This window comes from Vigna angularis, chromosome 7 (assembly GCF_016808095.1).
Source record: "Vigna angularis cultivar LongXiaoDou No.4 chromosome 7, ASM1680809v1, whole genome shotgun sequence".
NCBI classification, from domain to species: Eukaryota; Viridiplantae; Streptophyta; class Magnoliopsida; order Fabales; family Fabaceae; genus Vigna; species Vigna angularis.
In genome coordinates this window covers 4,565,611-4,593,194 of record NC_068976.1, presented here as the reverse complement: position 1 = coordinate 4,593,194, position 27,584 = coordinate 4,565,611, and the positions used below count along the sequence as shown (strand labels likewise).

The 27,584-nt window shown below is 36.1% G+C and overlaps 3 protein-coding genes across 5 annotated transcripts; 1 reads left to right on the top strand and 2 right to left on the bottom strand.

The window, feature by feature from the left end:
* Positions 1 to 1,961: 1,961 nt before the first annotated feature.
* Positions 1,962 to 7,584, bottom strand: LOC108337294 (LEAF RUST 10 DISEASE-RESISTANCE LOCUS RECEPTOR-LIKE PROTEIN KINASE-like 2.8). The gene is made up of 4 exons (XM_052881050.1): positions 6,538 to 7,584; positions 3,878 to 3,910; positions 3,504 to 3,527; positions 1,962 to 3,372 (listed from the first exon to the last, which is right to left on the bottom strand). Exons 1-4 carry the CDS (start codon positions 7,445 to 7,447, stop codon positions 2,105 to 2,107), a joined length of 2,235 nt encoding a protein of 744 aa, XP_052737010.1. The 5' UTR covers positions 7,448 to 7,584; the 3' UTR covers positions 1,962 to 2,104.
* Positions 7,585 to 9,374: 1,790 nt separating this feature from the next.
* LOC108320040 (uncharacterized) lies at positions 9,375 to 10,670 on the top strand. Its single transcript, XM_017551381.2, has one exon. The coding sequence runs from the start codon at positions 9,375 to 9,377 to the stop codon at positions 10,668 to 10,670; it is 1,296 nt and encodes a 431-aa protein (XP_017406870.2).
* Positions 10,671 to 14,456: 3,786 nt separating this feature from the next.
* On the bottom strand, positions 14,457 to 26,545 carry LOC108337942 (glutamate synthase [NADH], amyloplastic). 3 transcript variants are annotated; one of them, XM_017574526.2, is made up of 23 exons: positions 26,262 to 26,545; positions 25,781 to 26,131; positions 25,578 to 25,697; positions 24,152 to 24,256; positions 23,797 to 23,949; positions 23,549 to 23,649; positions 23,353 to 23,449; positions 22,789 to 22,898; positions 22,464 to 22,567; positions 22,202 to 22,381; positions 21,759 to 22,102; positions 21,604 to 21,674; positions 21,045 to 21,514; positions 20,082 to 20,951; positions 19,713 to 19,867; positions 19,264 to 19,425; positions 17,571 to 19,163; positions 17,059 to 17,265; positions 16,683 to 16,951; positions 16,198 to 16,503; positions 15,836 to 16,103; positions 15,399 to 15,656; positions 14,457 to 15,138 (listed from the first exon to the last, which is right to left on the bottom strand). In XM_017574526.2, the coding sequence occupies exons 2-23, from the start codon at positions 26,123 to 26,125 to the stop codon at positions 14,851 to 14,853; spliced, it is 6,576 nt and encodes a 2,191-aa protein (XP_017430015.2). In that variant the 5' UTR covers positions 26,126 to 26,131; positions 26,262 to 26,545; the 3' UTR covers positions 14,457 to 14,850. The 3 variants fall into 3 exon arrangements, with proteins under 3 accessions (XP_017430015.2, XP_017430016.1, XP_017430017.1); XM_017574527.2 differs by lacking the exons at positions 23,353 to 23,449; positions 23,549 to 23,649; positions 23,797 to 23,949; ... (2 more) ...; positions 25,781 to 26,131; positions 26,262 to 26,545 and adding an exon at positions 23,149 to 23,303; XM_017574528.2 differs by lacking the exons at positions 23,353 to 23,449; positions 23,549 to 23,649; positions 23,797 to 23,949; ... (2 more) ...; positions 25,781 to 26,131; positions 26,262 to 26,545 and adding an exon at positions 23,231 to 23,291.
* Positions 26,546 to 27,584: the final 1,039 nt, after the last annotated feature.

Genomic DNA, 27,584 nt, shown 5'->3' with positions numbered 1-27,584 from the left:
GACTTATGATAATTTTTATAATATTCACAAAATTCTTCACAATCTTCCCAGGAAATGTAGACCTCAAGTGACTACTCTAAGAACCTTCAAGAATCTTGGTGGGATGAGCTTAGAAATTCTTATTGGAATCCTGAAAGTACATGAGCAGGAGCTTTAACAAGATGGAATCATAAAGAAAGAAAAGAACATAGTATTAAAGGCTCAAAAATCTGTCAGAAGGATTCCCACAAAAGTAGAAGAACCTTTAGAAGAGTCAACTAGTGAAGAAGATTCCATGAAAGAAGGAGAAGAAGATGAATTATTTTTCATCTCCAAGAAGATCGTATCAATGTGGAAAAGAAAGAAAGGCAAATGTCTTGGATCAATTTCCATAAATGATCAGTGAAAAGAAAGTCTCATCATATGCTATGAATGTAAGAAACCAAGCCACTTCAAATCTAAGTGTCCCGATTTTAAGAAGATAAAGAGAAAACTTGGCATTTCTAAACAAGGAAAGAAAATTGTGCTAATAAGTACCTAGGATGATCTAGACTTCTCAAAATCTGATAAAAAAAAAAACAAAAAGCCAACCTATGTCTCATGGTAGATGATGACAGATGGTTGTTAGATGACTCTAACGATGGTAGACCCAGAGCACAACAGATTGAAATTATATATCCTAAAGTTGGAATTCATTGATCTTTAACTTATTAATTTTCATAGTCAAATTTAAACCATTGCATTTGATTATGTTCTTTCACATGTTTAGTGTAACAAGTAGACAGATTCCTGGGCATGTGGCTACTACATCATGTCATGGACAAAGACAATAATCTGAGTAGGAATCAGAGCAAATTAGACTGAGGTAAAAATTTACATTTGAAATCTTACAAATCTCAATCAACTTTTCACATTAGAATGAATATAATAATAAAATTTTCTTGATTTTGCAGCGTTCAACAAGTTCTCTTTATTCATAGATGCCACAATAGGGAAGCTTAAACAAGAATGGGCAGGATATTTGAATCAACATTTTCATTAGCTATAGTTTTAAGTTTTTCCTTTAAGTTCTTTTTGTTTTGATGATAGCATTAGCTTTAACTTTTAGCTTTACTTTTTATATGGTTTAAACTTTGAATTGATGAATTTTGATATATATGAATTGGAAAACTGGTTTATGTATTTCAGGTTTGGTTAAATCAGAAAAAACAAACCAATTAAAAAAAATAACCCTGAATTTAATGTCGGCCTGTACACTACACGACGTTAATATAAGTGTATTGACACGGCCTGTACACTACACAACATTAACCCTTTCTAGTGGCCAACCAAAGAAATGCACCGCTGGGCGAGCTCCCCTGCGGCTCAGCGAGCTTGACTTTGAATATGCCTCATGGCCGACGTCACTTTCACGTCTCACCCCCTTTTAGTGGATGTCAAATCATCCTTTACATCCAACTAAACATTGTGGATTAGGTCACATATTAGACGTCAATTCTACATGGTCGGCGTCTTATATAAACAATTAACGTCGACCTATATAATTCGCAGTTAAAAACCCAAAACCACCGATATTATACGGTGTTTTTTACTATAATGAATTAGTTGCATTCATGTCATAGAACATATAGGATTTTTTTTCACAACATTATTCCAGCATTAATGACTACAACTAGTAAGAAAATCAAGTTATAAAACCACTTTCCTAATAATAAGAAAAGAAGTCGCAACTGCAATAAAAATGAAAAGATAAGCAAAACTAACAATAAGAAATGATGCAATTTTGTTAGGAAATAAAATTACAATACCATTTTCTTTTATATTTAAGAAAACATCAATAATACCCTCTCTCTGAAAAAAGAAAAACACAATTATTAAGAAAACCTTAAAGAATGAAGTATTTTTGCTATGTTATTTTTTTTTGTCAAGCACTAAAATAGAATAAAAGTAAAGGAAATGATTTTGATATGGCTTAGAAAAAAAGACCTTACTACTTTTATAATAAGAAAAACTATAATTGTCTTATTACACATGAAAAACTATAGTTGTCTACACTACCAAATAAATTTATACAAGGACCAACCTATAACATTAATTCATTACTCCCATCAACATTACACTGAAATTAAGTTATGCTATTTATGCCCATTTCAATATTCTTCGGTGAATCCGATGTTATGCTTTCATCATGCTGACTAGTAGAGTAAGTGTACTCAGTGACATTAGAGCCAATATCATCATGTTCGTATGCTTCAGTATTGTAAAAGGAAGGCCTTGGAGGCAATTCAAGCCTTTCAATCACCCCTTCAAGCATTTCTATTACCTTGTTCATTGAAGGACGATCACTTGGATTTAATTGAATACACCAAAGTGCAATTAAGAACATCCTTTTAACTAGAATCTTCTCTTCTTCTGATGAAGCATCTTTCATGTCAATGTTTTTCTCTGTTTTAAATTGGTCATAAATCCAAAAAGGAAAATAATTTTGACTTGAATGCTCGGCATTAGGATTTGAGTTCCTTCTCTTACTTGTCATTTCCATCAAAAGCATTCCAAAACTGTACACATCAGCTTTATAGGTTACTCCACCCATATTGTTGTAATATAACTCTGGAGCCATATAACCCAATGTTCCTCTTGGTAGAGTCATATTCACAACACCATCAATTGTAGCATGTAGTTTTGCAAGTCCAAAATCTGAAACCTTTGGAACAAAGTTGTCATCTAAAAGAATATTATGAGGCTTGATATCAAAATGCAGAATTTGCATATCACAACCTTGATGCAAATATGCAATCCCACGAGCTATTCCAAAAGATATTTCATATAGTTTTTTGTAGCTTAAATGGGTGCTTTCTTCTTTGGAGAAAATGTACTTATCCAATGATCCATTTGACATAAATTCATAAACTAGAGCACGTTTTTTTCTATGAACACAATATCCAATAAGCCGCACCACATTTACATGATGTATTGTTCCGATGGTAGCTACTTCATTTATGAAATCTTGTCCATCATCATTGGATTTGCTCAACATCTTTACAGCTACATCTAATCCACTTCGGAGTTTTCCTTTATACACAGCACCAAAGCCTCCTTGACCCAATTTCACTTTGAAACTTTTAGTCATTTTTTTTATTTCATTGTATTCGTATCTGATGGGATTTAGATGACTATCTAGCAAGAAATTTTCAATATTTCCATATATTGAAGAATGTCTTCGTCGCCATTTGTAGATGAATAACACAAGAATAAGTACAACTCCAAACAGATATCTGCCTGCCAAAAATATTGATATAATTTGTCGTCCTATGAATATTCCTCCATCAAAATATTGCAGTCCAACAGGCCTGTCCAATTGTTTCGTACTGAATGTTATTCTGCTACCTATTCCTACAAATATATCGCCCTATGAGTAAGAACTAACAACATGCTCCGGTATCATTCATAATCAAGAGTATAAACTAATGAAACTTGTTATATGATGTGATTCAAATTTTAGGAATCACGGAGAAGGATCTTACCATAAATAATGCCTCTAAGATAAGCTGCAAATAAAAAATATAAGAGAATAAATATCGTGTCAATCCAAAAAATGCCACACTTCTATAAAAAGAACTTTAAAAAACGAAAGAGCTCAGTATTAGACTTGAGAAAGATAAATAAAAGAACTATAATTCGTTAGTTACGTGATTATTACGTGATTTTTTTTTCTATCTTCAACTCATCAATCAACATTTTTTTTTCTTTAGTTATTCTTGGTTTATTCGTTAGTCAATTCGTTTTTAGAAGAAAAAAAACGCGTTAATCAATAGAACTAAACTTTTTAATATAAACTCATCTAAAAATAATCTAATTTGTAAGATATTTAAAAATAAAGACAGAAATAATTACTTACCTCGAATATAGCCCAAAACCTTTTGCCAAGGTTCTGAAACAGAAGAAAAGAATAAATTTTAATATGAAATTTAGAAACTTAATGAACAAAACTTACTTAGAGAAACAATTAATAGCTTGTTTGTATAAGTAAAAATGACAATTATAAGAAAATTCACATGATAATATTTAATAACGCACATGAATTTTGTTTTAACGATAAGACAACCTTTAATCAGCATAGCAGAACAAAAGAAGGATCTTTGGTAGTATTATTGTTTTAACTATAATTGTTGTTCTCATATGGCCGGCGACGGTCATTTCATTTCCCTCACATCTACCACAATATTAACATCAATTACTATAACAACCATGATTGTTATTATTACCTTGGTAACTTTGCATATGTTACTTCTCACAGTTTCTTCTGTGTATAAACTCTTTTTATTATACCACTAGTTCATAGCCTTATGACTAGGGCTGGGCATAATTAACTTAACTGCACTAAACTATAGATTATCTATATTATATTAAACTATAAAATCTAAACTATTTTTACTGATAACTAAATTATACCATGTTGTGGTTCAGTTTTAAAAAACTGAACCTTTATAGTTACAGTGCAGTTAACTACATAAACTATCTCTTTTATGTTTATCTTCTACCGTGCTTTGTGGTAAAATCTTTTCCTATCATTTTTTTCTTTCAATCATCCATTCACTACGGTTATAAATATTTTTTGTTGATGGTCATGTTGACGTTCTATTATTACAATTTTAGATTTAATTTTCTCATATTAAACTTATAAGTTTTTATTTCTGATTTAATTTTAGCATCTTACCTTAATTGGGGATTTTTTATTTAGTTAATTTTTGTATTAATTAGTTGTTCTTAAGTTTAGACAATCCACAGCATAATTAAATTGTGTCTCATTCTTATTCAATTCATCATGAGGAAACATAAACAAATTATCTGCCTTATGATAAATGATTTCTGTTAAATATAAAATTATTTTAATAAATTACATGTAAAAATTATATTCTGCATATAATAATATTTTATATGATCTGTATATATAATCTAAAAATAAATGTTCTTTTTCAAGTCTCTTAAAAAGTTAACTATTATTATAATAATTATTAAAATAAAATGATATTATTAAATTTATACTAAAATAATTATCTATTTTAAAAAAAACTAAATTTTATTATATTGTAATTATATTTCAAAAACTGGTAATTATTTTTATAACTTAATAAAATTAACTATAATTGTAAAAATAAAAAGATAAAAGTACTTATGTAAATAATTATAAAATATAATATTATATATATATATATATATATATATGAGAATTCAGAAAAAGGTGAGAAGAGAAGAAATATGAGAGTTTTTATATTAAACTAGATAATTGTTAAAATAAAAATATTTCGAATAACGCAAAACAGAGATAAACAGAAATATTTTTTAGAGATTAAGTTTTTAATCTATATAAAATAATATATAAACAAATTTATATTATTAAATTAAACTATATTTAATATGAGAATCAAATTTTAGACATTTTATATTTTTAAATTAATAATAAATAGTAATGATAAATAATTATAGTTATTAATTTAATTTTAATAATATGATAAAATAGTACCAATAATATTTCATTAATTTTTTTAAATTTTTTATTATAATTATTTATTAATTCTAATTATATAGATTTATAATTTAATTTTTTTAAATGCTGTGATGTTATTGAATATTAATTTATTTGTTTGTAATTATTAAAAAAAAATCAAATTGAACTAATTTTTTTAACTCTATCGATGATTAGCCATTGACAGTTGTACTAGTGCAAAACTATATTTATTTATTAGAAAAAGGTGCATTGTAGTTAACTGAATTGTTTTGTAGTTAACTTAACTAAAAAGTAGTTTAGTTCAGTTTTTTTGAACTATTTTTTAGTGCAGTTCAGTTTTTTTAAACTATTGTATAGTTAATTGTAATAGATTTATAGTGCAGTGCAAATAGTGCAGTTTGCCCACCCCTACTTATGACCACCTCCCCCTCCACCCACGGTAACACCCAACACCATCCAATATGGAATTAAAAAAAGAAGTGAATATATTGAAATGATAAAAAAAAGTGAATTAGTAGAATTAATAAAAAAATTAATTTTAATCATTCATGAAGAAATCTAAACTTTAATACAAGAAGGAGTTTTAATAAGCTTATTATATTTTATAGAGTTAAATATGGTTTTAGTCTCTCAACTATCAAGCGATTTTATTTTTCGTTCTTCTTTAAAACTTTGGTACACTTTAATCATTGTTCTTAAGAAAACTATAATTTTTCGTCTTTCAAAACCAACGCCGTCAAAATTATGCTGAGTTGGCTAACGGTGTGCCAAAGTTTGAAAAAGGAACAAAAATAAAATTGCTTGATAGTTGATGGACTAAAAACTTATTTAATCTTATTTTATATTATAATTTAAAAAAAAATGAAAATGCATGTTCTTAAATTTATGACTTAAAAATTAAAAATTAGTAAAATAATATATATTTGATTCCTAAAATAGTATAAAATGTAATATGTCTGTTAAACCTAAATAATCATAAAATAAAATAAAATAATGGTAAAATCAATAATAAGGAATAATAAAAAGAAAGAGAAAGTGGATAATATTACCGCACTTTTGGGTGGTGTGGTAAGCGTAATGACAGTAATGGTTCTTACAAAAGACTTCTCCGCTGGATTCATTGATAAGCAGACACTCTGTCCCCCTTCCACATTTATCCTCGCAAACAATCGGCAACCACGACAACCAGAATCCCTCACTTATTTTGCGATCGATATCATCATATGTAACATTCCCCTCCGATATTCTTTCAAGCCCTTCAACCTCCCAGCCGTCAGACTCATCATGCTTGTGGTAGGTAACATTCTGCTTCGGTGTCCAAACCGTAGCCACTATCAGATCGCATCCAACCTTGATGTCCTTCACACCAACAACACTAACGTAGCCACTATTAGGATCATACGAAGATCCTAATACCGCGTACACGTGCCCTCTGCTGCCACATCCACCCCTGTCCACCTTAACATATTGTGGATCGTCACTCACAGGATTCAAGCAGTTGAAGTACCCTATTCCGATAGTAGACCAGTGTTCCCAAGTGAACGGCTCCGATCCGAAATTATCTGGGCCAACCGGGAACGAGAAACTAGAAGTCGCTAAGAAATTGCGAGGGATTAAAGAGCAATTAGCGTCCTCGTCCTGACCTGGGTCCCTAAGAACGATTTTGTATCCCTTGTAGTCGATCTCTCGTACATGGTATTTTGCCGATGAAAAGGATAATAAGAGAGTGGCGTTGTTAACGCAATCTAACTCATACCTTGGGTCGCCGCACCGACCTGGGTCGCCTTTCAGCCGAAATGGATAACTTATGTTACGAATTTGACCGCATGATGAAGTAGGACATGGTGGGTGTCGCTTAGCGAGGCAGTTATCTGGTTGGAGTAGGAGAATAATTGTAGACAATATTGATATCAGAGTACGTGCAGAGCAAGAACACCTACTCCAGCCTTCATTTTCCATCCTTCAAATTCCCTTCTTCCTCTGATTATTGCCTTGCCTTTTTAATTTAAAGGTGCCCCTCCCTCCGTTCACTTTTCTCCTTGTTCACACTGTGTTTTTTCTCTTTCCCATACCATATTATTCCAAACTAATTTCCAAATTACTATTTGAAAACGTGTTGAGAATGCTCACAACATCCGGAGGGGCATAGGAAAAAGGATTTTTTTTCTCGAATTTTATATATATGGTTACCAATTATATTAATTTTTACAATTTTAATTATGTATGTACATTTTAAGGGGTTACTTTTTAATTTGTTTTTGTAGTTCAAATTATAGAAAATTAAAATTACAAATTAAAGTAATTAATGTTTTCATTACATAATAATATTTGGAAATTACACACAAATAAAAATTGTAAAAAAAGAACTTACTGTTGTAATAATTTAAAATGATTAATAACAAAAATTAATTCATAAAAATAAATAAAAAATTATATATGATTAATACTAAATAGATAAAGTTGTTTTATTCAAAAGAAAAATGTATACACAGGTCTTAGAAAATAAATATAAATATTAGAATTTTGAATAAAAAGTTAATTATTCTAAAAAAGAATAAAATTATAATTACTATATATATATATATATATATATATATGTAATTATATTTTTTTCTTCTCATTTTATATTTATAACTATTTTATCAACTAATATCATCAAACACTTTTAAGTTAATAAGGTACTTATCAACTAAAAAGTTATAAATTATTAACTTTATCAACAAACAATTACTTTGCCACTTAGAAGTTATCTTATGAATTACAACTTGTTAAATTATGAAATAAGTGTCATAGTTTTAAATAAGCTTTTAATGGAAATGGAAATGGAAAAAAAAAGAACTTGTTACTATGAGTCTCGACGAAGCTTCCACTCAGCCTCGACAAAGCTCCCACTCGGTCTCGACAAAGCTCACGCGGTCGGTCTCGACAAGCTTTCCGCTCGGTCTCGACAAAGCTCATGCGGTCGGCCTCGATAAGCCTTCCGCTCGGCCTCGATAAGCCTTCCGCTCGGCCTCGACAAAGCTCACGCGGTCGGCCTCGACAAGCCTTCCGCTCGGTCTCGACAAAGCTCATGCGGTCGGCCTCGACAAGCCTTCCGCTCGGTCTCGACAAAGCTCATGCGGTCGGCCTCGATAAGCCTTCCGCTCGGCCTCGACAAAGCTCACGCGGTCGGCCTCGACAAGCCTTCCGCTCGGTCTCGACAAAGCTCATGCGGTCGGCCTCGACAAGCCTTCCGCTCGGCCTCGACAAAGCTCACGCGGTCGGCTTCCGCTCGGTCTCGACAAGGCTCACACGGTCGGCCTCGACAAGCCTTCCGCTCGGCCTCGACAAATCAGTCTCGACAAGGCCTTATGCGGTCGGACTCGACAAGTCTTCACCGATCAACCTTGATAATGATCCAATGCTCCCAGGAGTGATTGGCAAATAATTGAAGAAGAAAGTGGAGGGGTCTTCCGTTCACCTAAAGGAGTAGCAACTACGAGTGGTGGGTCCCTCCACCTCTGGTGCGCCAGCTATTACAAAACACCATCATTTTATTATCTTCTGAGTGGACTGTGCATAATGAGGGAATATTCCCTGAAATCAGATAAATAGAGAAGGTATACATCTATTCTGATTGAGATTGAATAAAAACTTAGAACCCATTCTGACTTGAGCGTCGGAGTGTTTATTGCAGGTCCACCCCCCGTTGCACCAGATACCGGCAGCAGGAAGAGAAGCAGGCAGAGGCGAAGGAAGGAGCACAGAACACAACAGAATGAGTGTTTCGGGACTGTAGCGGCTGGAATCCTCCCCGTTCCAGTTCGGCAGAAACATTTTGACGCCGTCTGTGGGGACGAGTGGCATCCCCATGAAACCACGTAAAGCCAGAGATTGAAGACACCCAATGGTAACTACAAGAAATATGGAGGAGCAGAGTACCAGAGATTTAATAAGAGAGTTGCATGCCCAGATTGAGGCACAGGCGCAGATTATACAAGCGCAGGCACACACTCAGCAAGAGATGCGACGGAAGCATGATGGGGAGATGAGGGCACTAAGGGCCGAGCGGGAACCTCCCGAGCGGACCGCCTCAAATCGAGAAAACGCTAATGAGGCAAGCCACAATCATGTCAGTCCGAAAGGTCAGGCTAAAGGGGAACCGACACCCTTGCAGGTCGCCCGACCAACTAGTCTATTGCCTTTCACGGTAACAATCATGCAGACGCCAATGCCCGAAAGGACTCCCCCCGTATTAGATAAGTATGATGGTTCGGCTGATCCGGACAACCATTTAAGAACGTTCTGTAATTCAATGGCGTTCTATACAGACAGTGACCCTATCATGTGTAGAGCATTCTCATTGTCACTAAAGGAAGAGGCCTTGGAATGGTACCATACTCTTCCTCCCAACTCAGTGGATTGTTTCGCTACTGTGGAAGACCTCTTTAGGAGACAATATGCGTCCAATCGAAAACAGGAGATAACACCAGTGGATTTAATAAACACTAAGCAGGAGAAAGGAGAAACTTTGAAGGCCTTTATGAAGAGATATACTGAAACTGCACGACGAGTTAGAGAGGTAGACCAATCTTTTATTATTAATAATCTGCCTTCGTGTATGAGACCAGGATATTTTGCGGAGAAATTGTATGCGCGGCCTCCAAAAACGATGGAGGAACTCCAAGACCGAACAACTGAATTCATCCGAATGGAGGAAATGCGCTTGACGCAGAAGAAGCGACATCAAGAAAGAGAGGCTGGCGGAAGTGGAAAGGACGGCAAACGACCGTTCGGCAATAACGATAAGAATAGAGAGTTTCCCAGGCCATTCAAGTTTCACCATTATACGACACTCAACGCGCCTAGAGCAAAGGTTCTTGAAGAAGCCTGTAGAGCAGAACTTATCACACCTTTAAGAAAGCCATCTCCAAGAAATGCAGACGAAAGAAGAAGTTGCAGTTATCACCAAAACCATGGACATAATACCGAAGACTGCATCACGGTAAAAAATGAAATAGAGAGTCTTATCCGGGCAGGACATCTACGAAGGTATATAAAGGAAGCAAGATACGACCCCCCTGAGGAGGGATACGCCAGAAGGAACCCCGACCTGTCGAGCAGGAAAGACGAACGACGGCATGGCTATAGTCGCAGTCCCAGTCGTAGTCGAGAACGGTCGGTTCGTGGAGTGATTAACTAAAAAGAAGTATCAACAATTTTACTATTATCATGTTTAAATTCGATCTCATTTAATCCATGCTTTTGTTATTAATTACGTTTGAGGACGATCAATTGCTCCCGAAGAGGATAAATAAAATCACATTCAATGAAAACGGATAAGAGGTAAACTCCTCTATAAACATTTGAAGACCGACGGCAAAACCCGCTCGGATAAGAGATAAACTCCTCTATAAACATTTGAAGACCGACGGCAAATCCCGCTCGGATAAGAGGTAAACTCCTCTATAAACATTTGAAGACCGACGGTAAATCCCGCTCGGATAAGAGGTAAACTCCTCTATAAACATTTGAAGATCGACGGTAAATCCCGCTCGGATAAGAGGTAAACTCCTCTATAAACATTTGAAGACCGACGGCAAATCCCGCTCGGATAAGAGGTAAACTCCTCTATAAACATTTGAAGAACGACGGTACAATCCCGCTCGGATAAGAGGTAAACTCCTCTATAAACATTTGAAGACCGACGGTAAATCCCGCTCGGATAAGAGGTAAACTCCTCTATAAACATTTGAAGACCGACGGTAAATCCCGCTCGGATAAGAGGTAAACTCCTCTATAAACATTTGAAGACCGACGGCAAATCCCGCTCGGATAAGAGGTAAACTCCTCTATAAACATTTGAAGACCGATGGTAAATCCCGCTCGGATAAGAGGTAAACTCCTCTATAAACATTTGAAGACCGACGGTAAATCCCGCTCGGATAAGAGGTAAACTCCACTATAAACATTTGAAGACCGACGGAAAATCCCGCTCGGATAAGAGGTAAACTCCTCTATAAACATTTGAAGAACGACGGTACAACCCGCTCAGATAAGAGGTAAATTCCTCTATAAACATTTGAAGACCGACAGTAAAACTCTGAATTCAAGCTCTTTGAAAACAAGGGGAAAAAACACTCAAACTCATAAGTCTTATAGTTAATCGTTCGGCTAAAAACCAAACGCTTAACTCAGACTTGGGGGGCTTATGTTACTATGAGTCTCGACGAAGCTTCCACTCGGCCTCGACAAAGCTCCCACTCGGTCTCGACAAAGCTCACGCGGTCGGCCTCGACAAGCCTTCCGCTCGGTCTCGACAAAGCTCATGCGGTCGGCCTCGATAAGCCTTCCGCTCGGCCTCGACAAAGCTCACGCGGTCGGCCTCGACAAGCCTTCCGCTCGGTCTCGACAAAGCTCATGCGGTCGGCCTCGACAAGCCTTCCGCTCGGTCTCGACAAAGCTCATGCGGTCGGCCTCGATAAGCCTTCCGCTCGGCCTCGACAAAGCTCACGCGGTCGGCCTCGACAAGCCTTCCGCTCGGTCTCGACAAAGCTCATGCGGTCGGCCTCGACAAGCCTTCCGCTCGGCCTCGACAAAGCTCACGCGGTCGGCTTCCGCTCGGTCTCGACAAGGCTCACACGGTCGGCCTCGACAAGCCTTCCGCTCGGCCTCGACAAATCAGTCTCGACAAGGCCTTATGCGGTCGGACTCGACAAGTCTTCACCGATCAACCTTGATAATGATCCAATGCTCCCAGGAGTGATTGGCAAATAATTGAAGAAGAAAGTGGAGGGGTCTTCCGTTCACCTAAAGGAGTAGCAACTACGAGTGGTGGGTCCCTCCACCTCTGGTGCGCCAGCTATTACAAAACACCATCATTTTATTATCTTCTGAGTGGACTGTGCATAATGAGGGAATATTCCCTGAAATCAGATAAATAGAGAAGGTATACATCTATTCTGATTGAGATTGAATAAAAACTTAGAACCCATTCTGACTTGAGCGTCGGAGTGTTTATTGCAGGTCCACCCCCCGTTGCACCAGATACCGGCAGCAGGAAGAGAAGCAGACAGAGGCGAAGGAAGGAGCACAGAACACAACAGAATGAGTGTTTCGGGACTGTAGCGGCTGGAATCCTCCCCGTTCCAGTTCGGCAGAAACAGAACTCAAATAAATAATAAAAAAAAACATCTCTGAATAAGTTTTCAGAAATTTAATCAAGCTTTTTCTACCTTTATAATACAGCCATTTCATCCTATAAAGTTCGGAGTATATATCAAGTTCTGTTTCATAAAATAACCAGAATTTGGAATATGATTTGTTCAAATCGGATTTAACTCTAGCCCAGTCAAAGTCGCAAATCAAAGTCCTCGCAGGAGAAGCCTAAACAATAAAGTCACTGTTAGTCAGACTAAGATACATTCACAAAAGACAACGAAGACAACATTGTCAAAGTTCTTCGCAATTAAAACTTTTATTAAGCTTCACGGCATAGGGATATTTGACCTTTTCTGCACCACAAGGCATGAAATAATATAGGAAATTAATTTGTTTATTTTATGAATTTCTAATTTTTTAAAATAAAAAGGAGTGTTTGATAAGGAAACTAAAATCAGAAATTTTAAAAACTATTTGAAATAATTAAGATAATAGAATTTAAAATTTATTAAGAGAAGAATAGAAAATATAAATTTTATAAAGAACTTTCTTTGTAATATATATATAATACATATATATTGTTTTGAGTGGTCGAGGTCAAGAGTCTAACCATCCGTCTTCTCATAACCATTCATCTACGCTATTTGGGAGATACCTCAAACATATGTTCTTGTAATCATTTGTTCACCTCATTTGGAGGGTATTTACAGAAGACATTCTGATGTTAAAGTCAGCAAAGAATTGACATATCGAGTATTAATCATTCGGTTATGATGACGACTTGTTTGTAAATCCCCACGAAAGCAGACCATTTGGTCATAGCTAACTGATTGGTTACCCCGATCGAGTTTGATGTTGGCTCACTTATATGTTCTAATAAAAGCTAACATTTCAATCGTTTATATTGATCATACGATACATACACACAAATATATTGAAATATGTTGGAACATGATTCAATTCTTATATTCAAATAAAATATTTAGAAAGTAAAAAAGAATTATAAATAATATTTCATATATTTATTGAAATGGTTGAAATTCATTATTTAAACACATGGAAAAAGGTATGTTGGACTTTTAGGTGTAGTGTGGTATGGATTTAATTAATTCAAAATGTATTTAAAATTATGTAAGTTGAAATGTATTGTATTTTAAATTATATAATTTTAAATACATGTAATTTGAAAATATATTATAAATTGTATAATTTAAGTACATTTTTGAATTAGGCAATCCAAAAATATATTTTGGATTATGGGATAAATGCATTTCAAATGAAATAATATGAAAATATTGAAATGTGTTATACATTAAATAATCTAAAATGCATTTGTGAATTACAAAACCTAAATATCCAAAAATATATTATGGATTAGTTAATATAGAATTATTGTGCAATCTATACAGTATTAGACTTAAAATTATATTCCAGATTATATAAACTAATTTTTTTTTTAATTCTAATATAAAGCATGGACATTTTAGTATTTTTGAACATTTTTAAAACCCTAGTGAAAGTATAGGAAGAAACCATGAAAGTACAAGTAGTAATTACTTAATTTGCATTATTTAGGTTTAATACTTACTTGGTCTCTCGATTTAGATTTGTTTAAAGTGGTCTTATCTTTTCCAAATGTTCACATTTGTCCCATATTTTGTAAAAACGATTTAAGTTAATCTTTTTACTTATGGCGTTAAAAACACTAACGATGTAGTTGCCCTCCTAGCCAAAACTGAATGACATGTCCAATTAGTGATTGTGTGATATGCTAAGGTCAATTGACTTGATTGCCATTTTAAAGTTTAAAAATAACTTCAGAAAGATGTTTAAAATTGAAACAATGTTGCATCTAAATAATAATTATCAAACTGTACATTTCATTACATATAATAGTAGTCACCATTGCCAACTAATATAGCTAAAACTTCCCAACAATAAAGCCCGAATAATAAATAACAAACCAGCTATGAACAACTGAACACTCGAATCTGCAATAACCAAAGACCCACCAACCAACACCCAGAAGACATTCTTCTAGCTTTCCTAACACTAAATTTGTCTTTATTTCTGATTATTTCGCCCCTTTGGGTGTAGCAACTGCCAATCAAGAATACCTAAGTAAACCAATGAATCTCAGGCTGAACCTTAGAACACTCTTACTTTATTATTCTGTGCAATTCTTTCGGAAGTTTATGATCATGAAAAATTACAGGAGCCAGCTAAGTCATCACAGTGTGTTTGTTGCTGCCCTGCTGCTTCTTGTTGAGGCCCTGCTGCCTCTTCAAGGGCCCATCCTGATTCCTGTGCTCTTCATCTTCTTTGACAAGGTACTTGTCTACCTGTGTCGCAGCTTGTCGTCCCTCTGAAATGGCCCACACCACCAGGGACTGACCCCGGCGACAATCACCGGCTGCAAACACCCCTTTCACATTAGTTGAGAAGCGGCCATAATCAGCCTTGAAGTTTGACCTGTTGTCTCTATCCACTCCCAACTTCTCTGCAATTGTCTGCCAAAAACAAAAGCAAAACATGTCATCAGTTGGAAAAACATCACTGCAATGTCTGAACTTGGCTAAAACATGATAAATGTCAGGGCAAAACACCTATGAAGTTTTTTCATGTTGCACATAAACGTTTACAACTTTTATACAATGATATTATGACATGATAGAGGCTCCTTATGTCTCTTCACTTTTCCATAAACGTGCCATTTTCAGTTAAGTAGCTTTTGAGGAAACAAAATAAAGTTTTTTTGATGGATACTTACAGGCTCGGGACCAAGGAACCCCATGGCTAGTAAAACTAGGTCAGCTTCAATAATCTCCTCCGAACCCTCAATTTCCTTAAACTGAAACTTGCCGGTTTCATCCTTTTCCCAGCAAACGCGAATCACTTCAAGTCCTTTCAAAACTCCGTTTTCATCTCCGACAAACCTCTTAGTCAGAACCTCGTACGATCTTGGATCTTTGCCAAATTTTTCTGCAGCCTCTTGGTGACCGTAATCTACTCGGAATATGCGAGGCCACTGCATTCCAAAAATATTGTAATTTAAGCTCAAAGAATCAAGTCAGTAACAGTTAATATGAACAAAATTATGTCGTCAATTATTTAGCCATTACTAGTAATTACAAGAGTCCAATTTCTGGTTGTGTACTTCTAAGAAGATACATGGCAGAACTTTAAAACTAACAATCCAAATCAAACCTGAGGCCATGGGTTGCCGGGAGCCCTAGTTGGTGGGGGCTGAGGAAGGAGTTCAAGATTTACAATGCTACTACAACCATGACGAATGGATGTTCCTATGCAATCTGTGCCAGTGTCACCTCCACCAATGACCACAACTTTCTTGTCCTTGGCTGAAATGTAGTTACCATCCGCGAGATTACTATCAAGCAAGCTTTTAGTATTTGCATGAAGAAACTCCATGGCAAAATGAACTCCTGACAGCTCCCGCCCAGGTACAGGAAGATCCCTACATGAAAAGAATTATATAATTCTCAGTACACCCACTTAGAGGAGTTGAGCTAAAAGAAATAGGTAACAAGGACTTCATATCACTGCTTCACCTTGGTTTGGTAGATCCTACAGCCAAGACAATGGCATCATTTTCCTCCCGAAGCCGATCATGAGAGTATAAAGGGTCATGTCCAACATTAGCATTCACCACAAAATCTACTCCCTCCTCGGCCATAAGATTCACTCGTCGTTGAACTACGTCCACTTTGTCAGATTTCATGTTGGGGACCCCATACATCATAAGCCCTCCAATCCTATCAGCTCTTTCATACACTGTTACCGTATGACCCATTTTATTTAGCTGATCAGCAGCTGCCAAACCTGCTGGTCCACTTCCAACGATGGCTACTCTTTTCCTGTATCAGGAAAGATATTACTTAATGGCAACAGTAGTCGATTTCAAAAACTTAGAGAATGTTCCAGTTAAATTTTGCTAATTACTGAACATCAACTTGGTGGGTTATACATATTTGCTGAAAAGGAACAACAGAATAAAAGTGAATAAAACTAAATGCTAAGAAGAAAAACAACTTACCCAGTTCTCTTGACTGGAGGTCGTGGCACCATCCAACCCTCCTCAAAAGCCTTATCTATGATGGCACATTCAATGCTTTTAATAGACACGGGATTCTCAATAATACCAAGGACACAAGAACCTTCACAAGGCGCTGGGCACACCCGACCAGTAAACTCTGGAAAGTTATTTGTTTCAAGAAGCCTCTCTAATGCTTCCTTCCACCTATTTTGGTATACTAGCTCATTAAACTCTGGTATTTTATTTCCAAGAGGGCATCCCGAATTTTCCTGAAATATTATGCAAACATCAGTTTAAATGCAGGTCCAGAAAACCCTTTTAAGAAAATAAGTAAGTTGTGAAGTAAAAATGAAAACTTGGAGGTGGAAATGCACACCTGATGACAGAAAGGGGTACCACAGTCCATGCAACGGGCTGACTGTGTTTTCAACAGGGGACCAGGCTTTGTCTCCTCCATCACTTCCTTCCAATCTGTCATGCGAACATTAGGATCCCTATACTGAACACCCTCGCGCTCATATGCAACAAAACCTCTATGCTTAATGGCATCACTGACTCTACTTGGCCTCTTGGGCGCCTCAGCCTGCAGATATTCAAACACATCAACATGGATAAACTGTGCAAAACTTACTCTACGTTATAAAATTACAATTTCCTGGCATACTGCCCAGTAATTAAGGAAAATAAGATAACCCCTCCATTTCCATCTCACCTCAACTCCATCTAACACGTCCCATTTTATTAAAAATCAATGTTATATTATAAATTTAGTAGAGTGAAACCCAATCTAACAGGTTTTAATTTTTAAAAAAGATCGTTTTTTTCTTATGAAATAGAACAGATAATATACAAATATTATAAAAAAATTGATGGTAAAAATAAACTAACCTGACTCTGTTTCTCATTCAAAGATGCAGTTGCCAGTTTCTTAAGTTCTTCAAAAGCATCTTTTTCTACCGCTTGTGCTTCATCATCTTGGTCTTCGGCATCTTTTGCTGCATCTTTGGAGGCTTCCTCTGACTTCACACTAGCTAGAGCGCGTTTATACTCCCGAGGGAATACCTTGATAAATTTAGGAAGAAGATTCTCAAAATCATCAAGCACTTCTTTGGCAAGCTGACTATTTGTGTGGCGCTGATGCTGCTGTATCAACATTCTAAGAGTATAAATGTCCTCTTCCTCTTCAACCTTGTCCAGATCTACTAGTTCCAAGTTGCACCGAGATTGGAATTTTCCATCCAGATCTAGAACATAAGCAATCCCGCCACTCATACCTGCAGCAAAATTTCTACCAGTTTCCCCAAGCACAACAACAGTTCCGCCAGTCATGTACTCACACCCGTGATCACCAACACCTTCCACAACAGCCTTAGCCCCAGAATTACGGACACAAAATCTTTCCGCTGCCATTCCATTGAAGTAAGCTTCCCCTCGAGTGGCCCCATAGAGCGCCACATTACCGATCACGATGTTCTCCTTAGGGTCAAAATTACTTCCTTTTGGAGGATACACAACAATCTTGCCACCGGATAATCCTTTACCAACGTAGTCATTACTATCACCTTCAAGTTCCAAAGTGATACCAGGACAGAGGAATGCACCAAAACTCTGGCCTGCACTGCCAGTAAATCTGATATGAATGGTGTCGTTTGGAAGACCAGCTAGGTGGTAACGTTTAGTCACCTCATGGCTAAGCATGGTTCCCACTGCACGGTTTACATTATAGATTGGAGTCTCAATGTATACAGGGAGACCCTTTTCCAAAGCAGCATTAGAAAGACTTATGAGCTTGTTATCCAAGGCATTGTCCAAACCATGATCTTGTTTTTGCACACAATATTGAGCAGCTTCTGGCCGCAATTCAGCTGCAGGTCTAAGCAGTAGAGAGAGATCAATGTTCTCTAGTTTCTCGTTGCTCTTAATGACTTCCTTATCAACTTCAAGCATATCAGATCGACCAACCATCTCATTAACTGTCCTAAACCCAAGCTGGGACATAATTTCTCTCATTTCTTCTGCCACCATAAAAAAGAAGTTGATAACATGCTCGGGTTCACCAGCAAACTTTTCTCTGAGCACGGGATCTTGAGTAGCAATGCCGACTGGACAAGTGTTCTTGTGGCATTTCCGCATCATGATGCATCCAAGAGTAATAAGCGGAGCAGTACTGAAGCCAAACTCTTCTGCACCAAGCAGAGTAGCTATGGCCACATCTCTCCCTGTTTTTAGTTGCCCGTCAGTTTGGAGGACTGTGCGACCACGTAGATCATTAGCAACCAAAGTCTGGTGGGTCTCAGCCAGGCCAAGTTCCCAAGGAAGCCCAGCATTCTTTATGCCAGTCCATCTGGATGCCCCAGTACCTCCATCATGACCTGAGATCAACACATGGTCGGCATGGCCTTTAACAACTCCACTAGCAATAATTCCCACCCCAGCTTCAGATACCAACTTCACACTAATCCGAGCAGTTGGGTTGGCATTCTACATATTAACAGAATGGAATTAAGCAGAATTAACGTCTATTTAAGGAATATTCAATTAAAAACACTGATTGAGAAATAGAATCCTTAGATGAAAATACCTTCAGATCATGAATTAGTTGGGCAAGGTCTTCAATTGAATAAATATCATGATGGGGTGGTGGACTGATAAGTCCTACCCCGGCAGTTGAATTCCTTGTAACAGCAATGTCTCCTATAACCTTGTGGCCAGGAAGTTCACCTCCCTCCCCAGGTTTTGCTCCCTAGAGAGGACAATTATGTTAAGACAATACCACTCTGTTATGTGAAAAACTACAGTTTATATCTAACGTTACCAAAGGTCAATTGCAGGTATATATATACTTAACGACACAATAGCACCCAGAGGTGCCTTGAAATCATAGCATCATCTGCCACGAATATAAATTCATAAACAATAGAAATTTAACTCCAACAGTGATGAAGGGTCTGGAGACTAGTTAATGAATTTTCCTGATACTTAAGAAACAGTATAATAACCTCAATTTAATAGACTAATTATGACAGCTACCTGGGCCATTTTTATCTGTAGTTCATCAGCATTTGTAAGGTAGTAACTTGAAACTCCAAATCTCCCACTAGCCACTTGCTTAATGGCACTCCTTTTGGGATTCATTGTGCCATCAGGAAGAGGCTCCATACGAGATGGTTGCTCCCCTCCCTCACCTATAACAAATATCCAAGAAATCAATCATCAGATAATCTCATAAATTGATGAGCTTAATCATCATCTAATACAAATAGAAACTCAAGTGGTAAGTAACTCAGGATATTCTGGATATTTTTGAAAAAAAACGGTGCTGGAAAACGTTCTATGCAAATATATTTAACAGTTCAGAAAAAAAAATGCTTGAATATTCTTCCACAACGTTTAACAAACCTGTGTTGGATTTCCCTCCAATTTTATTCATAGCCATTGCTAATGCTGTGTGTGCCTCCAATGATATTGACCCATAACTCATGGCCCCAGTGCAAAACCGTTTAACTATTTCGCTAGCTGGCTCCACTTCATCAATAGGAATTTTAGCAGCTGTCTCTTTAAATTTCAGAAGACCCCGCAAATTGCAAGCCTTGTTCAATTCATGAATGAACTTAGCATACTGTTTATAAGCATCTGCACTGTTAGTTCTGGCAGCTTCTTGAAGCTTTGCTATAGCAAGAGGATCATTCAGGTGAACTTCACCACCCTTTCTCCAGTGGTAATCACCAGGATTTGGTAACGTTACAGCTTCTGCACTTCCAGGAGAGAAAATACGGGAAGGAAAAGCCAACTCATGCAGTTGCAAAGCATCACTAGCAAGTGCCTCGAATGTTGCACCCTCAACTCGACTTGGAGTCCCAGCAAAGCACTTTTCTATCACTTCAGATGAAAGTCCCAGAGCTTCAAAAATCTGAGCACCTTTGTATGATGCCAAAGTTGATATTCCCATCTTGGCAAGAACCTTCATCATTCCATAGTTGCTTGCTTTGAAATACTTCTTGACCAACTCTTCTTTTGAGTGGAATTCGCCACTTGCTTTGGGTGGGATCTTTCCATCAACCTGCAGTCGCCAAATTGCCTCTATAGCCAAATATGGGCATATAGCATCAGCACCAAAACCAACAAGTGTACAGAAATGGTGCACTTCACGTGGCTCAGCAGATTCAACTATTAAGGCAACTCTAGTGCGCTCAAGTGTTTTAACAAGATGTTGATGGACAGCACCAACAGATAGGAGGGAGCTCACGGCAACACGTTTCCTTGAGAAGGCTAGAGATTAAATCACAGATATAAATTAATTAGGTTGACATGCACCATTAAGAAGTAACTTTAAGCAATAAAAGGTATCCAGGTGTGTAATACCTCTATCAGACAGCACAAGTGTGGTATAACCTTCATTAATTGCATCATGTGCTTCTGCACATATCCTGTCCAAGGCTTCCTCCAACCCTCTCTTACCACATTCCTTTGAGTACGTTATGTCTATAACTTTGCTGTTCCATCCCCTATAATTCATTTTTTTAATGGCTTCCATTTCTTCAGTGGATAAAAGGGGACCTTTGAGGGAAAGGCGGTGGCATTGCTGCTCTGTGATTTCAGTCAGATCTCCTTCTGGACCAACCATACATTGCATAGAAGTTACTATTTTCTCTCTAATAGGATCAATAGGAGGGTTTGTCACTTGAGCAAACATTTGCTTGAAATATTCAAAAGTAAGTTTCTCTCTATTAGACATGACAGCTAGTGGTGTATCATTTCCCATTGACCCAAGGGCTTCTACGCCATCCTTGGCCATAGGAAGTAACAGCATTTCCAATGATTCAACTGAATATCTGCAAGTATAAAGCAGCATGTAAAAATATTTTTCTTCATAAAAACTGCAGATAGAATTGAACAAATATTAATGTTGGATGTTGCATACCCAAAAGCTTTCAATGGAGCCAGTAAGCCATGGATGCCCATATTTACCATATCTACGTCATCATTGGATGGCTGCAGTTCATTTAACATGTAACCATTAGAATTGTCTACAAGAAATTTGAGAGTTGGTCACATCAATATTTATGCTATACTTACTGTAGTCACTCCTGCTATAGGTGGTGGTACTCTTCCAGATTTAGGAACAGAATCAACAATGTCTTTGAGTTCAATTTTCTGATTTTTGAGCCAATCCTCATAAGGTCTTGCCAATGAGTACTGCTCTTTTAAGGCATCATCATTTACAACTGCATGCTTCTCAAAATCAACCAGAAGCATCATGCCAGGATTTAGTCTACCTTTCCTACATATATCTTCTGGTGGAATGTCAACAACCCCAACTTCACTTGCCATTATAACTCGTCCACTATGAGTGACATAGAAACGGCCTGGTCGCAGTCCATTCCTATCCAATGTAGCTCCAAGGTAGTGACCATCGGTAACTGTAGTGAAATTAGATTAGATGGATTAGTGCCAAATGACAAAACCAATACGAACAGGACATTAATATGTGATAGAACTGGAGCCCCAGCCAAATTTACATGATATAAGAGCTGGCCCATCCCATGGCTCCATCAGAGCTGAGAAGTATTCATAAAATGCTTTACGCTGAGAATCCATGTTCTTGTCATTTTGCCATGCTTCAGGAATCATCATCATAACAGCTTCAGGAAGACTTTTTCCTGAATGAAGCAAAAACTCAAGCACACCATCAAAAGCTCCTGCAATATAAAAACTACCCATTAGGATTCAGTATAGGACTATAGTCTAGGGTGCAAACAGAATCTTTAGTCACGATTTTACCTGAATCTGATGAATTTGCATCCACAATGGGCAAAAGCTTCTTTAATTCACTCTCTGATAAACCAAGCTCCTTGCATTTTAGTAAACCCTCACGTGCCTTCATCCTAAGAAATAAAACAATACTACATCTATTAAAATGCAATGAGTACACCCCACAAAATTTACAATGATTTTATAAGCTTGACGCACACTCAACTGACACAGTATCAATCTTTTGTGGAGGAATGAAGATACAATCATGTAATTAACAGACACTATTTAGCATTCATTCATTTCAGCATAATGGGCATATTGCTGATAGACCATTTAATTACTGAAGGCATACCAATTAACATTGCCTCTGAGTGTGTTGATTTCGCCATTGTGTCCTAATACACGCATTGGTTGAGCACGATCCCAGCTAGGAAAAGTATTTGTAGAAAACCGTGAATGTATCTGCAATTATGCACACCAAACAGAATAAAACAGTGTAGAAAATCAAATGCAAAAATGCTGTTTATTCCAGGTAAACGCATATATTAAGTGCCGGTAGAAATTCTAGAAATCCTAAATATCCCATTCACTTTCACCAAAAATGGTTTTTCACTCCAGCACTCTGAAGAAATTGTCCTCCAGATCAACTACCCACAAAGCATCAGCAGAAATTTCTGCAAACATGATTTATCTTGATAATGAACTTTCTTACCAACTCGACCATTGCATCCAATCCAGCATCCAAATTCAAATAGTATTCAAGGAAGCGGAAGAACTTAAGAGATCATTCAAACCTCAATGCCTCAGAAGTCATTCCCCAACCTTGCATCTCTCCAGTTACTGGGTGTTCCCATGCTGTTTGGTGGAGTATAGAGTTAGTGGAGAAAGAAAATAGGCTAATGGGTAATATATTTACCAGGGCCATGTAGCTCGTAAACCTTTCATTGCCAAGATCAGCAAAGTAATAATCCCTCAACTGAGCTGGTGTTAGCTGACCTTTGTAAACAACAGTCCTGTACAAAATTGAATTACCATCACGAATTTGACATAATACATAATTTGCAGCAAACATAATTTACATGGGAAAACGAGGTCCACTCTAGATAACCCACCTTGATGAAAGTGAACAGATATAGAAATCAGTAATGCCGTCATTTTGGAGGTTTAATGCAGATGTAATAGCTGCCATGCTGAGCTTTCTTAATATGTACATCTGCAATAAATTCAACTCTCACCAGGATTTTATATCTGAAAAAACCTTAACCTTTTTCATGGGAAAGAAATATGTTTCCATTATTTTGTTCACTTAAATATTTTAACACAAATGTCTTGCCACCAATGTCACATGTAGAAAATGTACCTGTCTTTCCAAATCAACATTTGATTGAGCACTTGGAGTAAGAAACACCTGTTCAATCACTGGTTCGGTCTGTAGGGCTGATTTGCCCAATTCTGTGTTATCAGTGGGTACAGACCGCCAACCAAGAACAGTGTGCCCCAGAGATTCGGCAACCTTAAACCAGAACCACAGCATAATTACTAACAATTGTCAGTAAAATATAAAATAATAATTTTAGCTAGTGGAAGACAAGTTCAGCATGATAAAAATAGTTTAAAAAGTATATAATGAAAAGTACAGCGTTCAAAAGCCATTATAATTCATCACATCAATTCAAATTAAATATCAAATACAAAAACTTCTGAATCAGATTTACCTTGTTAAATGTTCTTTTGCTTTCCTCCCTTCGATTTTCAGACTTTGGCAAGAAAAACATGCCAACTGCATATTTTCCTTGGGGAGGAAGCTCAAAATCCACAACCTGCAACAAGACAAACCTATTACTTAATTTAACTCGTGAAAGATACAAAGCTAAGTTCCAATAAATCATATATTTTGTTTTTTCTTTTTATTTTTCATCAACAAAAAGGTTAGAAAGTCTAAGAATGAGCCAATAGGAACTTATCTTAATGCAATTAAGTATTATTTACTATTGTGTACAACCTAATACTTATATAAAATTTAAAAGTCCCTGGAAAAAAAGAAAATAAAAAGCAACTACAAAGCTCTTTAAAATAATAATATAGTCCAAATCAACAAAAGAGAAAGGAAAAGGAAACAAATATAAAAAATAAATAAAGCATTCACATTTACTGTTGGTATCAATAAAAATAAATAATTGAAAGTGAAAAAAAATCTTAAATAAATCAAGCTTTTAGTAAATTAAATCATCATTAATCAAAACTATTAGTAAATTAAATAATCTTCAATCGAAACTATTAGTAATTAAAATCATCTTTAATAGAAACTAAAATAATATATATTTTCAAAAAACAACAAAATAAAAATCATAAATATATTTTCAACTAAGAATCCCAAATGATAAAATGGTAAAATTGCTAGTAATTTGAATGAAACATACGTACAAAAGTCAAGATGTCTCATCTAAAAACATACATCCCAAAAGAATAACAGAACTCGAAACCATGAATCGACAAACAATGCCTATTTCGAAATTTACTCAAGAAGACGTAATTGTTTCTATGTACGGATAAGTTTTGAACAAAAATTAGTTAAGTACAATTTTGTTCAAAAAGCTCATGATGTTCAAGGGAGTTATTAATTTAAATTTAAGTGTGACAGAGATGATAGATTTTTTTTTTTTTTCAAAATGTCCATTGCCAATTTTAAAATGATGTTATAAATAAAATGTAATAGACACTTTATAAATCAAATACTTTTATAAAAGGTTTACAATCCCTTCTATAAAACCTTCAAAGAAATAGTCCATCCATACTTTTTTTACTAGATTTATTAGAAGAAATAGAAATACCATGTTCATTATGTAAAGTAAAATATATTCATGTTAAAAAAAGTAGAATTTATATACAGAGAGATAATCAAATTATTTATATGTTTTTATTAGTATAAGTTTAATCATTAGGAATCGGGATATCTATATTGTCTTAAAAATTATCTGGTATTTGTAAAATTAATTGAGTTGAAAATCAAATTACTAACCAGAATTCACTTTTCACTTATATAAAACCTAAGGGTAGATATTTGTAAAATTAAAAAAAAAATGCAAACAAAACATAGTGGTAGATATTTGTAAAATTAAAAAGCGCAACCAAAAAACGTGCCTCCTGGTAAAAGACATGAGGCAGAGAAACAAGAATTCCAGCACCATCTCCAGTGTTGGCTTCGCATCCGCAAGCACCTCTGTGCGTCATCCTCACCAACATTTCCAGCGCGTCAGTTACCTGCAGTGCACACGCCCACAAAAAAATAATCACCTCATCGATCTTAAACACCATGTTACATCCAAATCCAAACCAAAAGGTACCGTTCTGCGGTTACACTCTCCCGACAACTCCGCCACGAACCCCACCCCACACGAGTCCTTGTCCATAGCCGGATCATACAGCCCCAGCGGCTTCTCCGGCACGGTGGAGAATGCTGACCGGACCGCCACCCTCCATTTTGGCAACCGCCCTGATTGCAGCAACCCGATCCTGTCAAACCCACTCGACCGCACCTGTGTGCCGAACAATCTTTTCTTCTCTACAGTAGAGGCAGAGCATCGCGCAACCCTACTTCTCAGAGGCAGACGCGCTTTGTTAGGGTTATTGAAAGCTTTTATTTGAGGGTTGTTTAGAGCAGGAAGCGTGAACGACAAAGCATTCGACATTGTTCACTGAAAGAAAATAACAACAAATAAAAGCAATAGAAAGGTGAAAAGTTTGTGCTTCTTTTTCTCCTATAGTTTTAATTGAGTTAAACTTGTGAGAAGTCTTATTTGAACGTCCAGATTCTGTTACAAGTACCTGGATAGAGAAATAGAAAAGATGGTATATATCCAAATGAAACAAAACGGATTTGGGGTATTTTTCACATTAAGACAAACAGATCTGAAATTACTGGTTGAAGATCCGGAGTTGTGAGGAGATGGTAACCAAGAATTGAGATGTTAAAGGAGTGTCTGGTATGATGAAGACAGAGTACCGAAACTGAGGAAAAAAGAAGAGAACAGATAGATGGCAGAGGGTGTGGTGTGAGGAGGGTTGTTACGAGACGAGGGAAAGGTGGATATATAAAGAAGAAGAGAAAGAGGTAGGAGGAGCAGAAGAGAGTGTGGGGACCACTAGTTGTTCTTGTTGTGCTTGGTGGTGGTGTTTGTGTAATTACCAACTTCGACCTCATCACTGTTCTGTTTTCTTTGTGGACAGCTTAGGATTCACAGTGACGCCACGTGCTAGCTGTTCTATGTGGCATGCTAAAGCCGCTTCATGGGTGGGTCCTACCATCTGGGTAGGTTCGGTCGTGAACTAGGAACCTGTGTGCTGTGCTGTGCTCCGCTGCGGCTGATAGACACCGTAAATAAATACTTTCTATTATTAGTAACTATTTTTTTTCACTCGTACTAGGAAGATACTTTCTAAAATAATTAAATATTTCAAGGATGTTTAAGTAGATAGAAAAAAATAAAAAAAAACTAAACTTTCTTACTTATTTAAAAATTTACGGGTTGAATTTAGTTTTTTGTAATTTTAGATTTAATAGTCAATGAACCATTCGACCTATGTTGTCTTCAGTTGTCTCCTGAAAATTAGTAAACTAAAATTAATGTTAAAATTTTGATTCAAATTATGTTTGTAGGGGAACAAAAGTTAATTGATAATAACGACTTTAATAGTGGATTATGTTAAAAGACACATCATGCTTTCGTTGTCTTGTCTGAACTCGAGTAAAGATTAAATTGAGAAAGTTAATAAAATTACATGACAATGTCAATAAGTTAATATAAGTTATTTTATATTTCAATTTTCGTTAATTTTGTGTATTTCAACCTAATTTTTTTTTAAATTAAACAATTCTAATTTTAAAATTTTTCAACTCCAATGAGATCACATTTAATTTTTTATAAATATTGTATTAAAATTTATATTTTTATTAAACATTTTTATTTCTAAACTAACTCTAATTATATTATTATAATATAATTATTATATATTATTATAATATAATTATTATAATATAACTATTAACTTTATATGTATACGGATTAATCGAGTTTAACAACTATTGTACAAATATGTAGATAATAAATTTTAATACAATATTTCAATTTATTTTATTAAAAATATAAC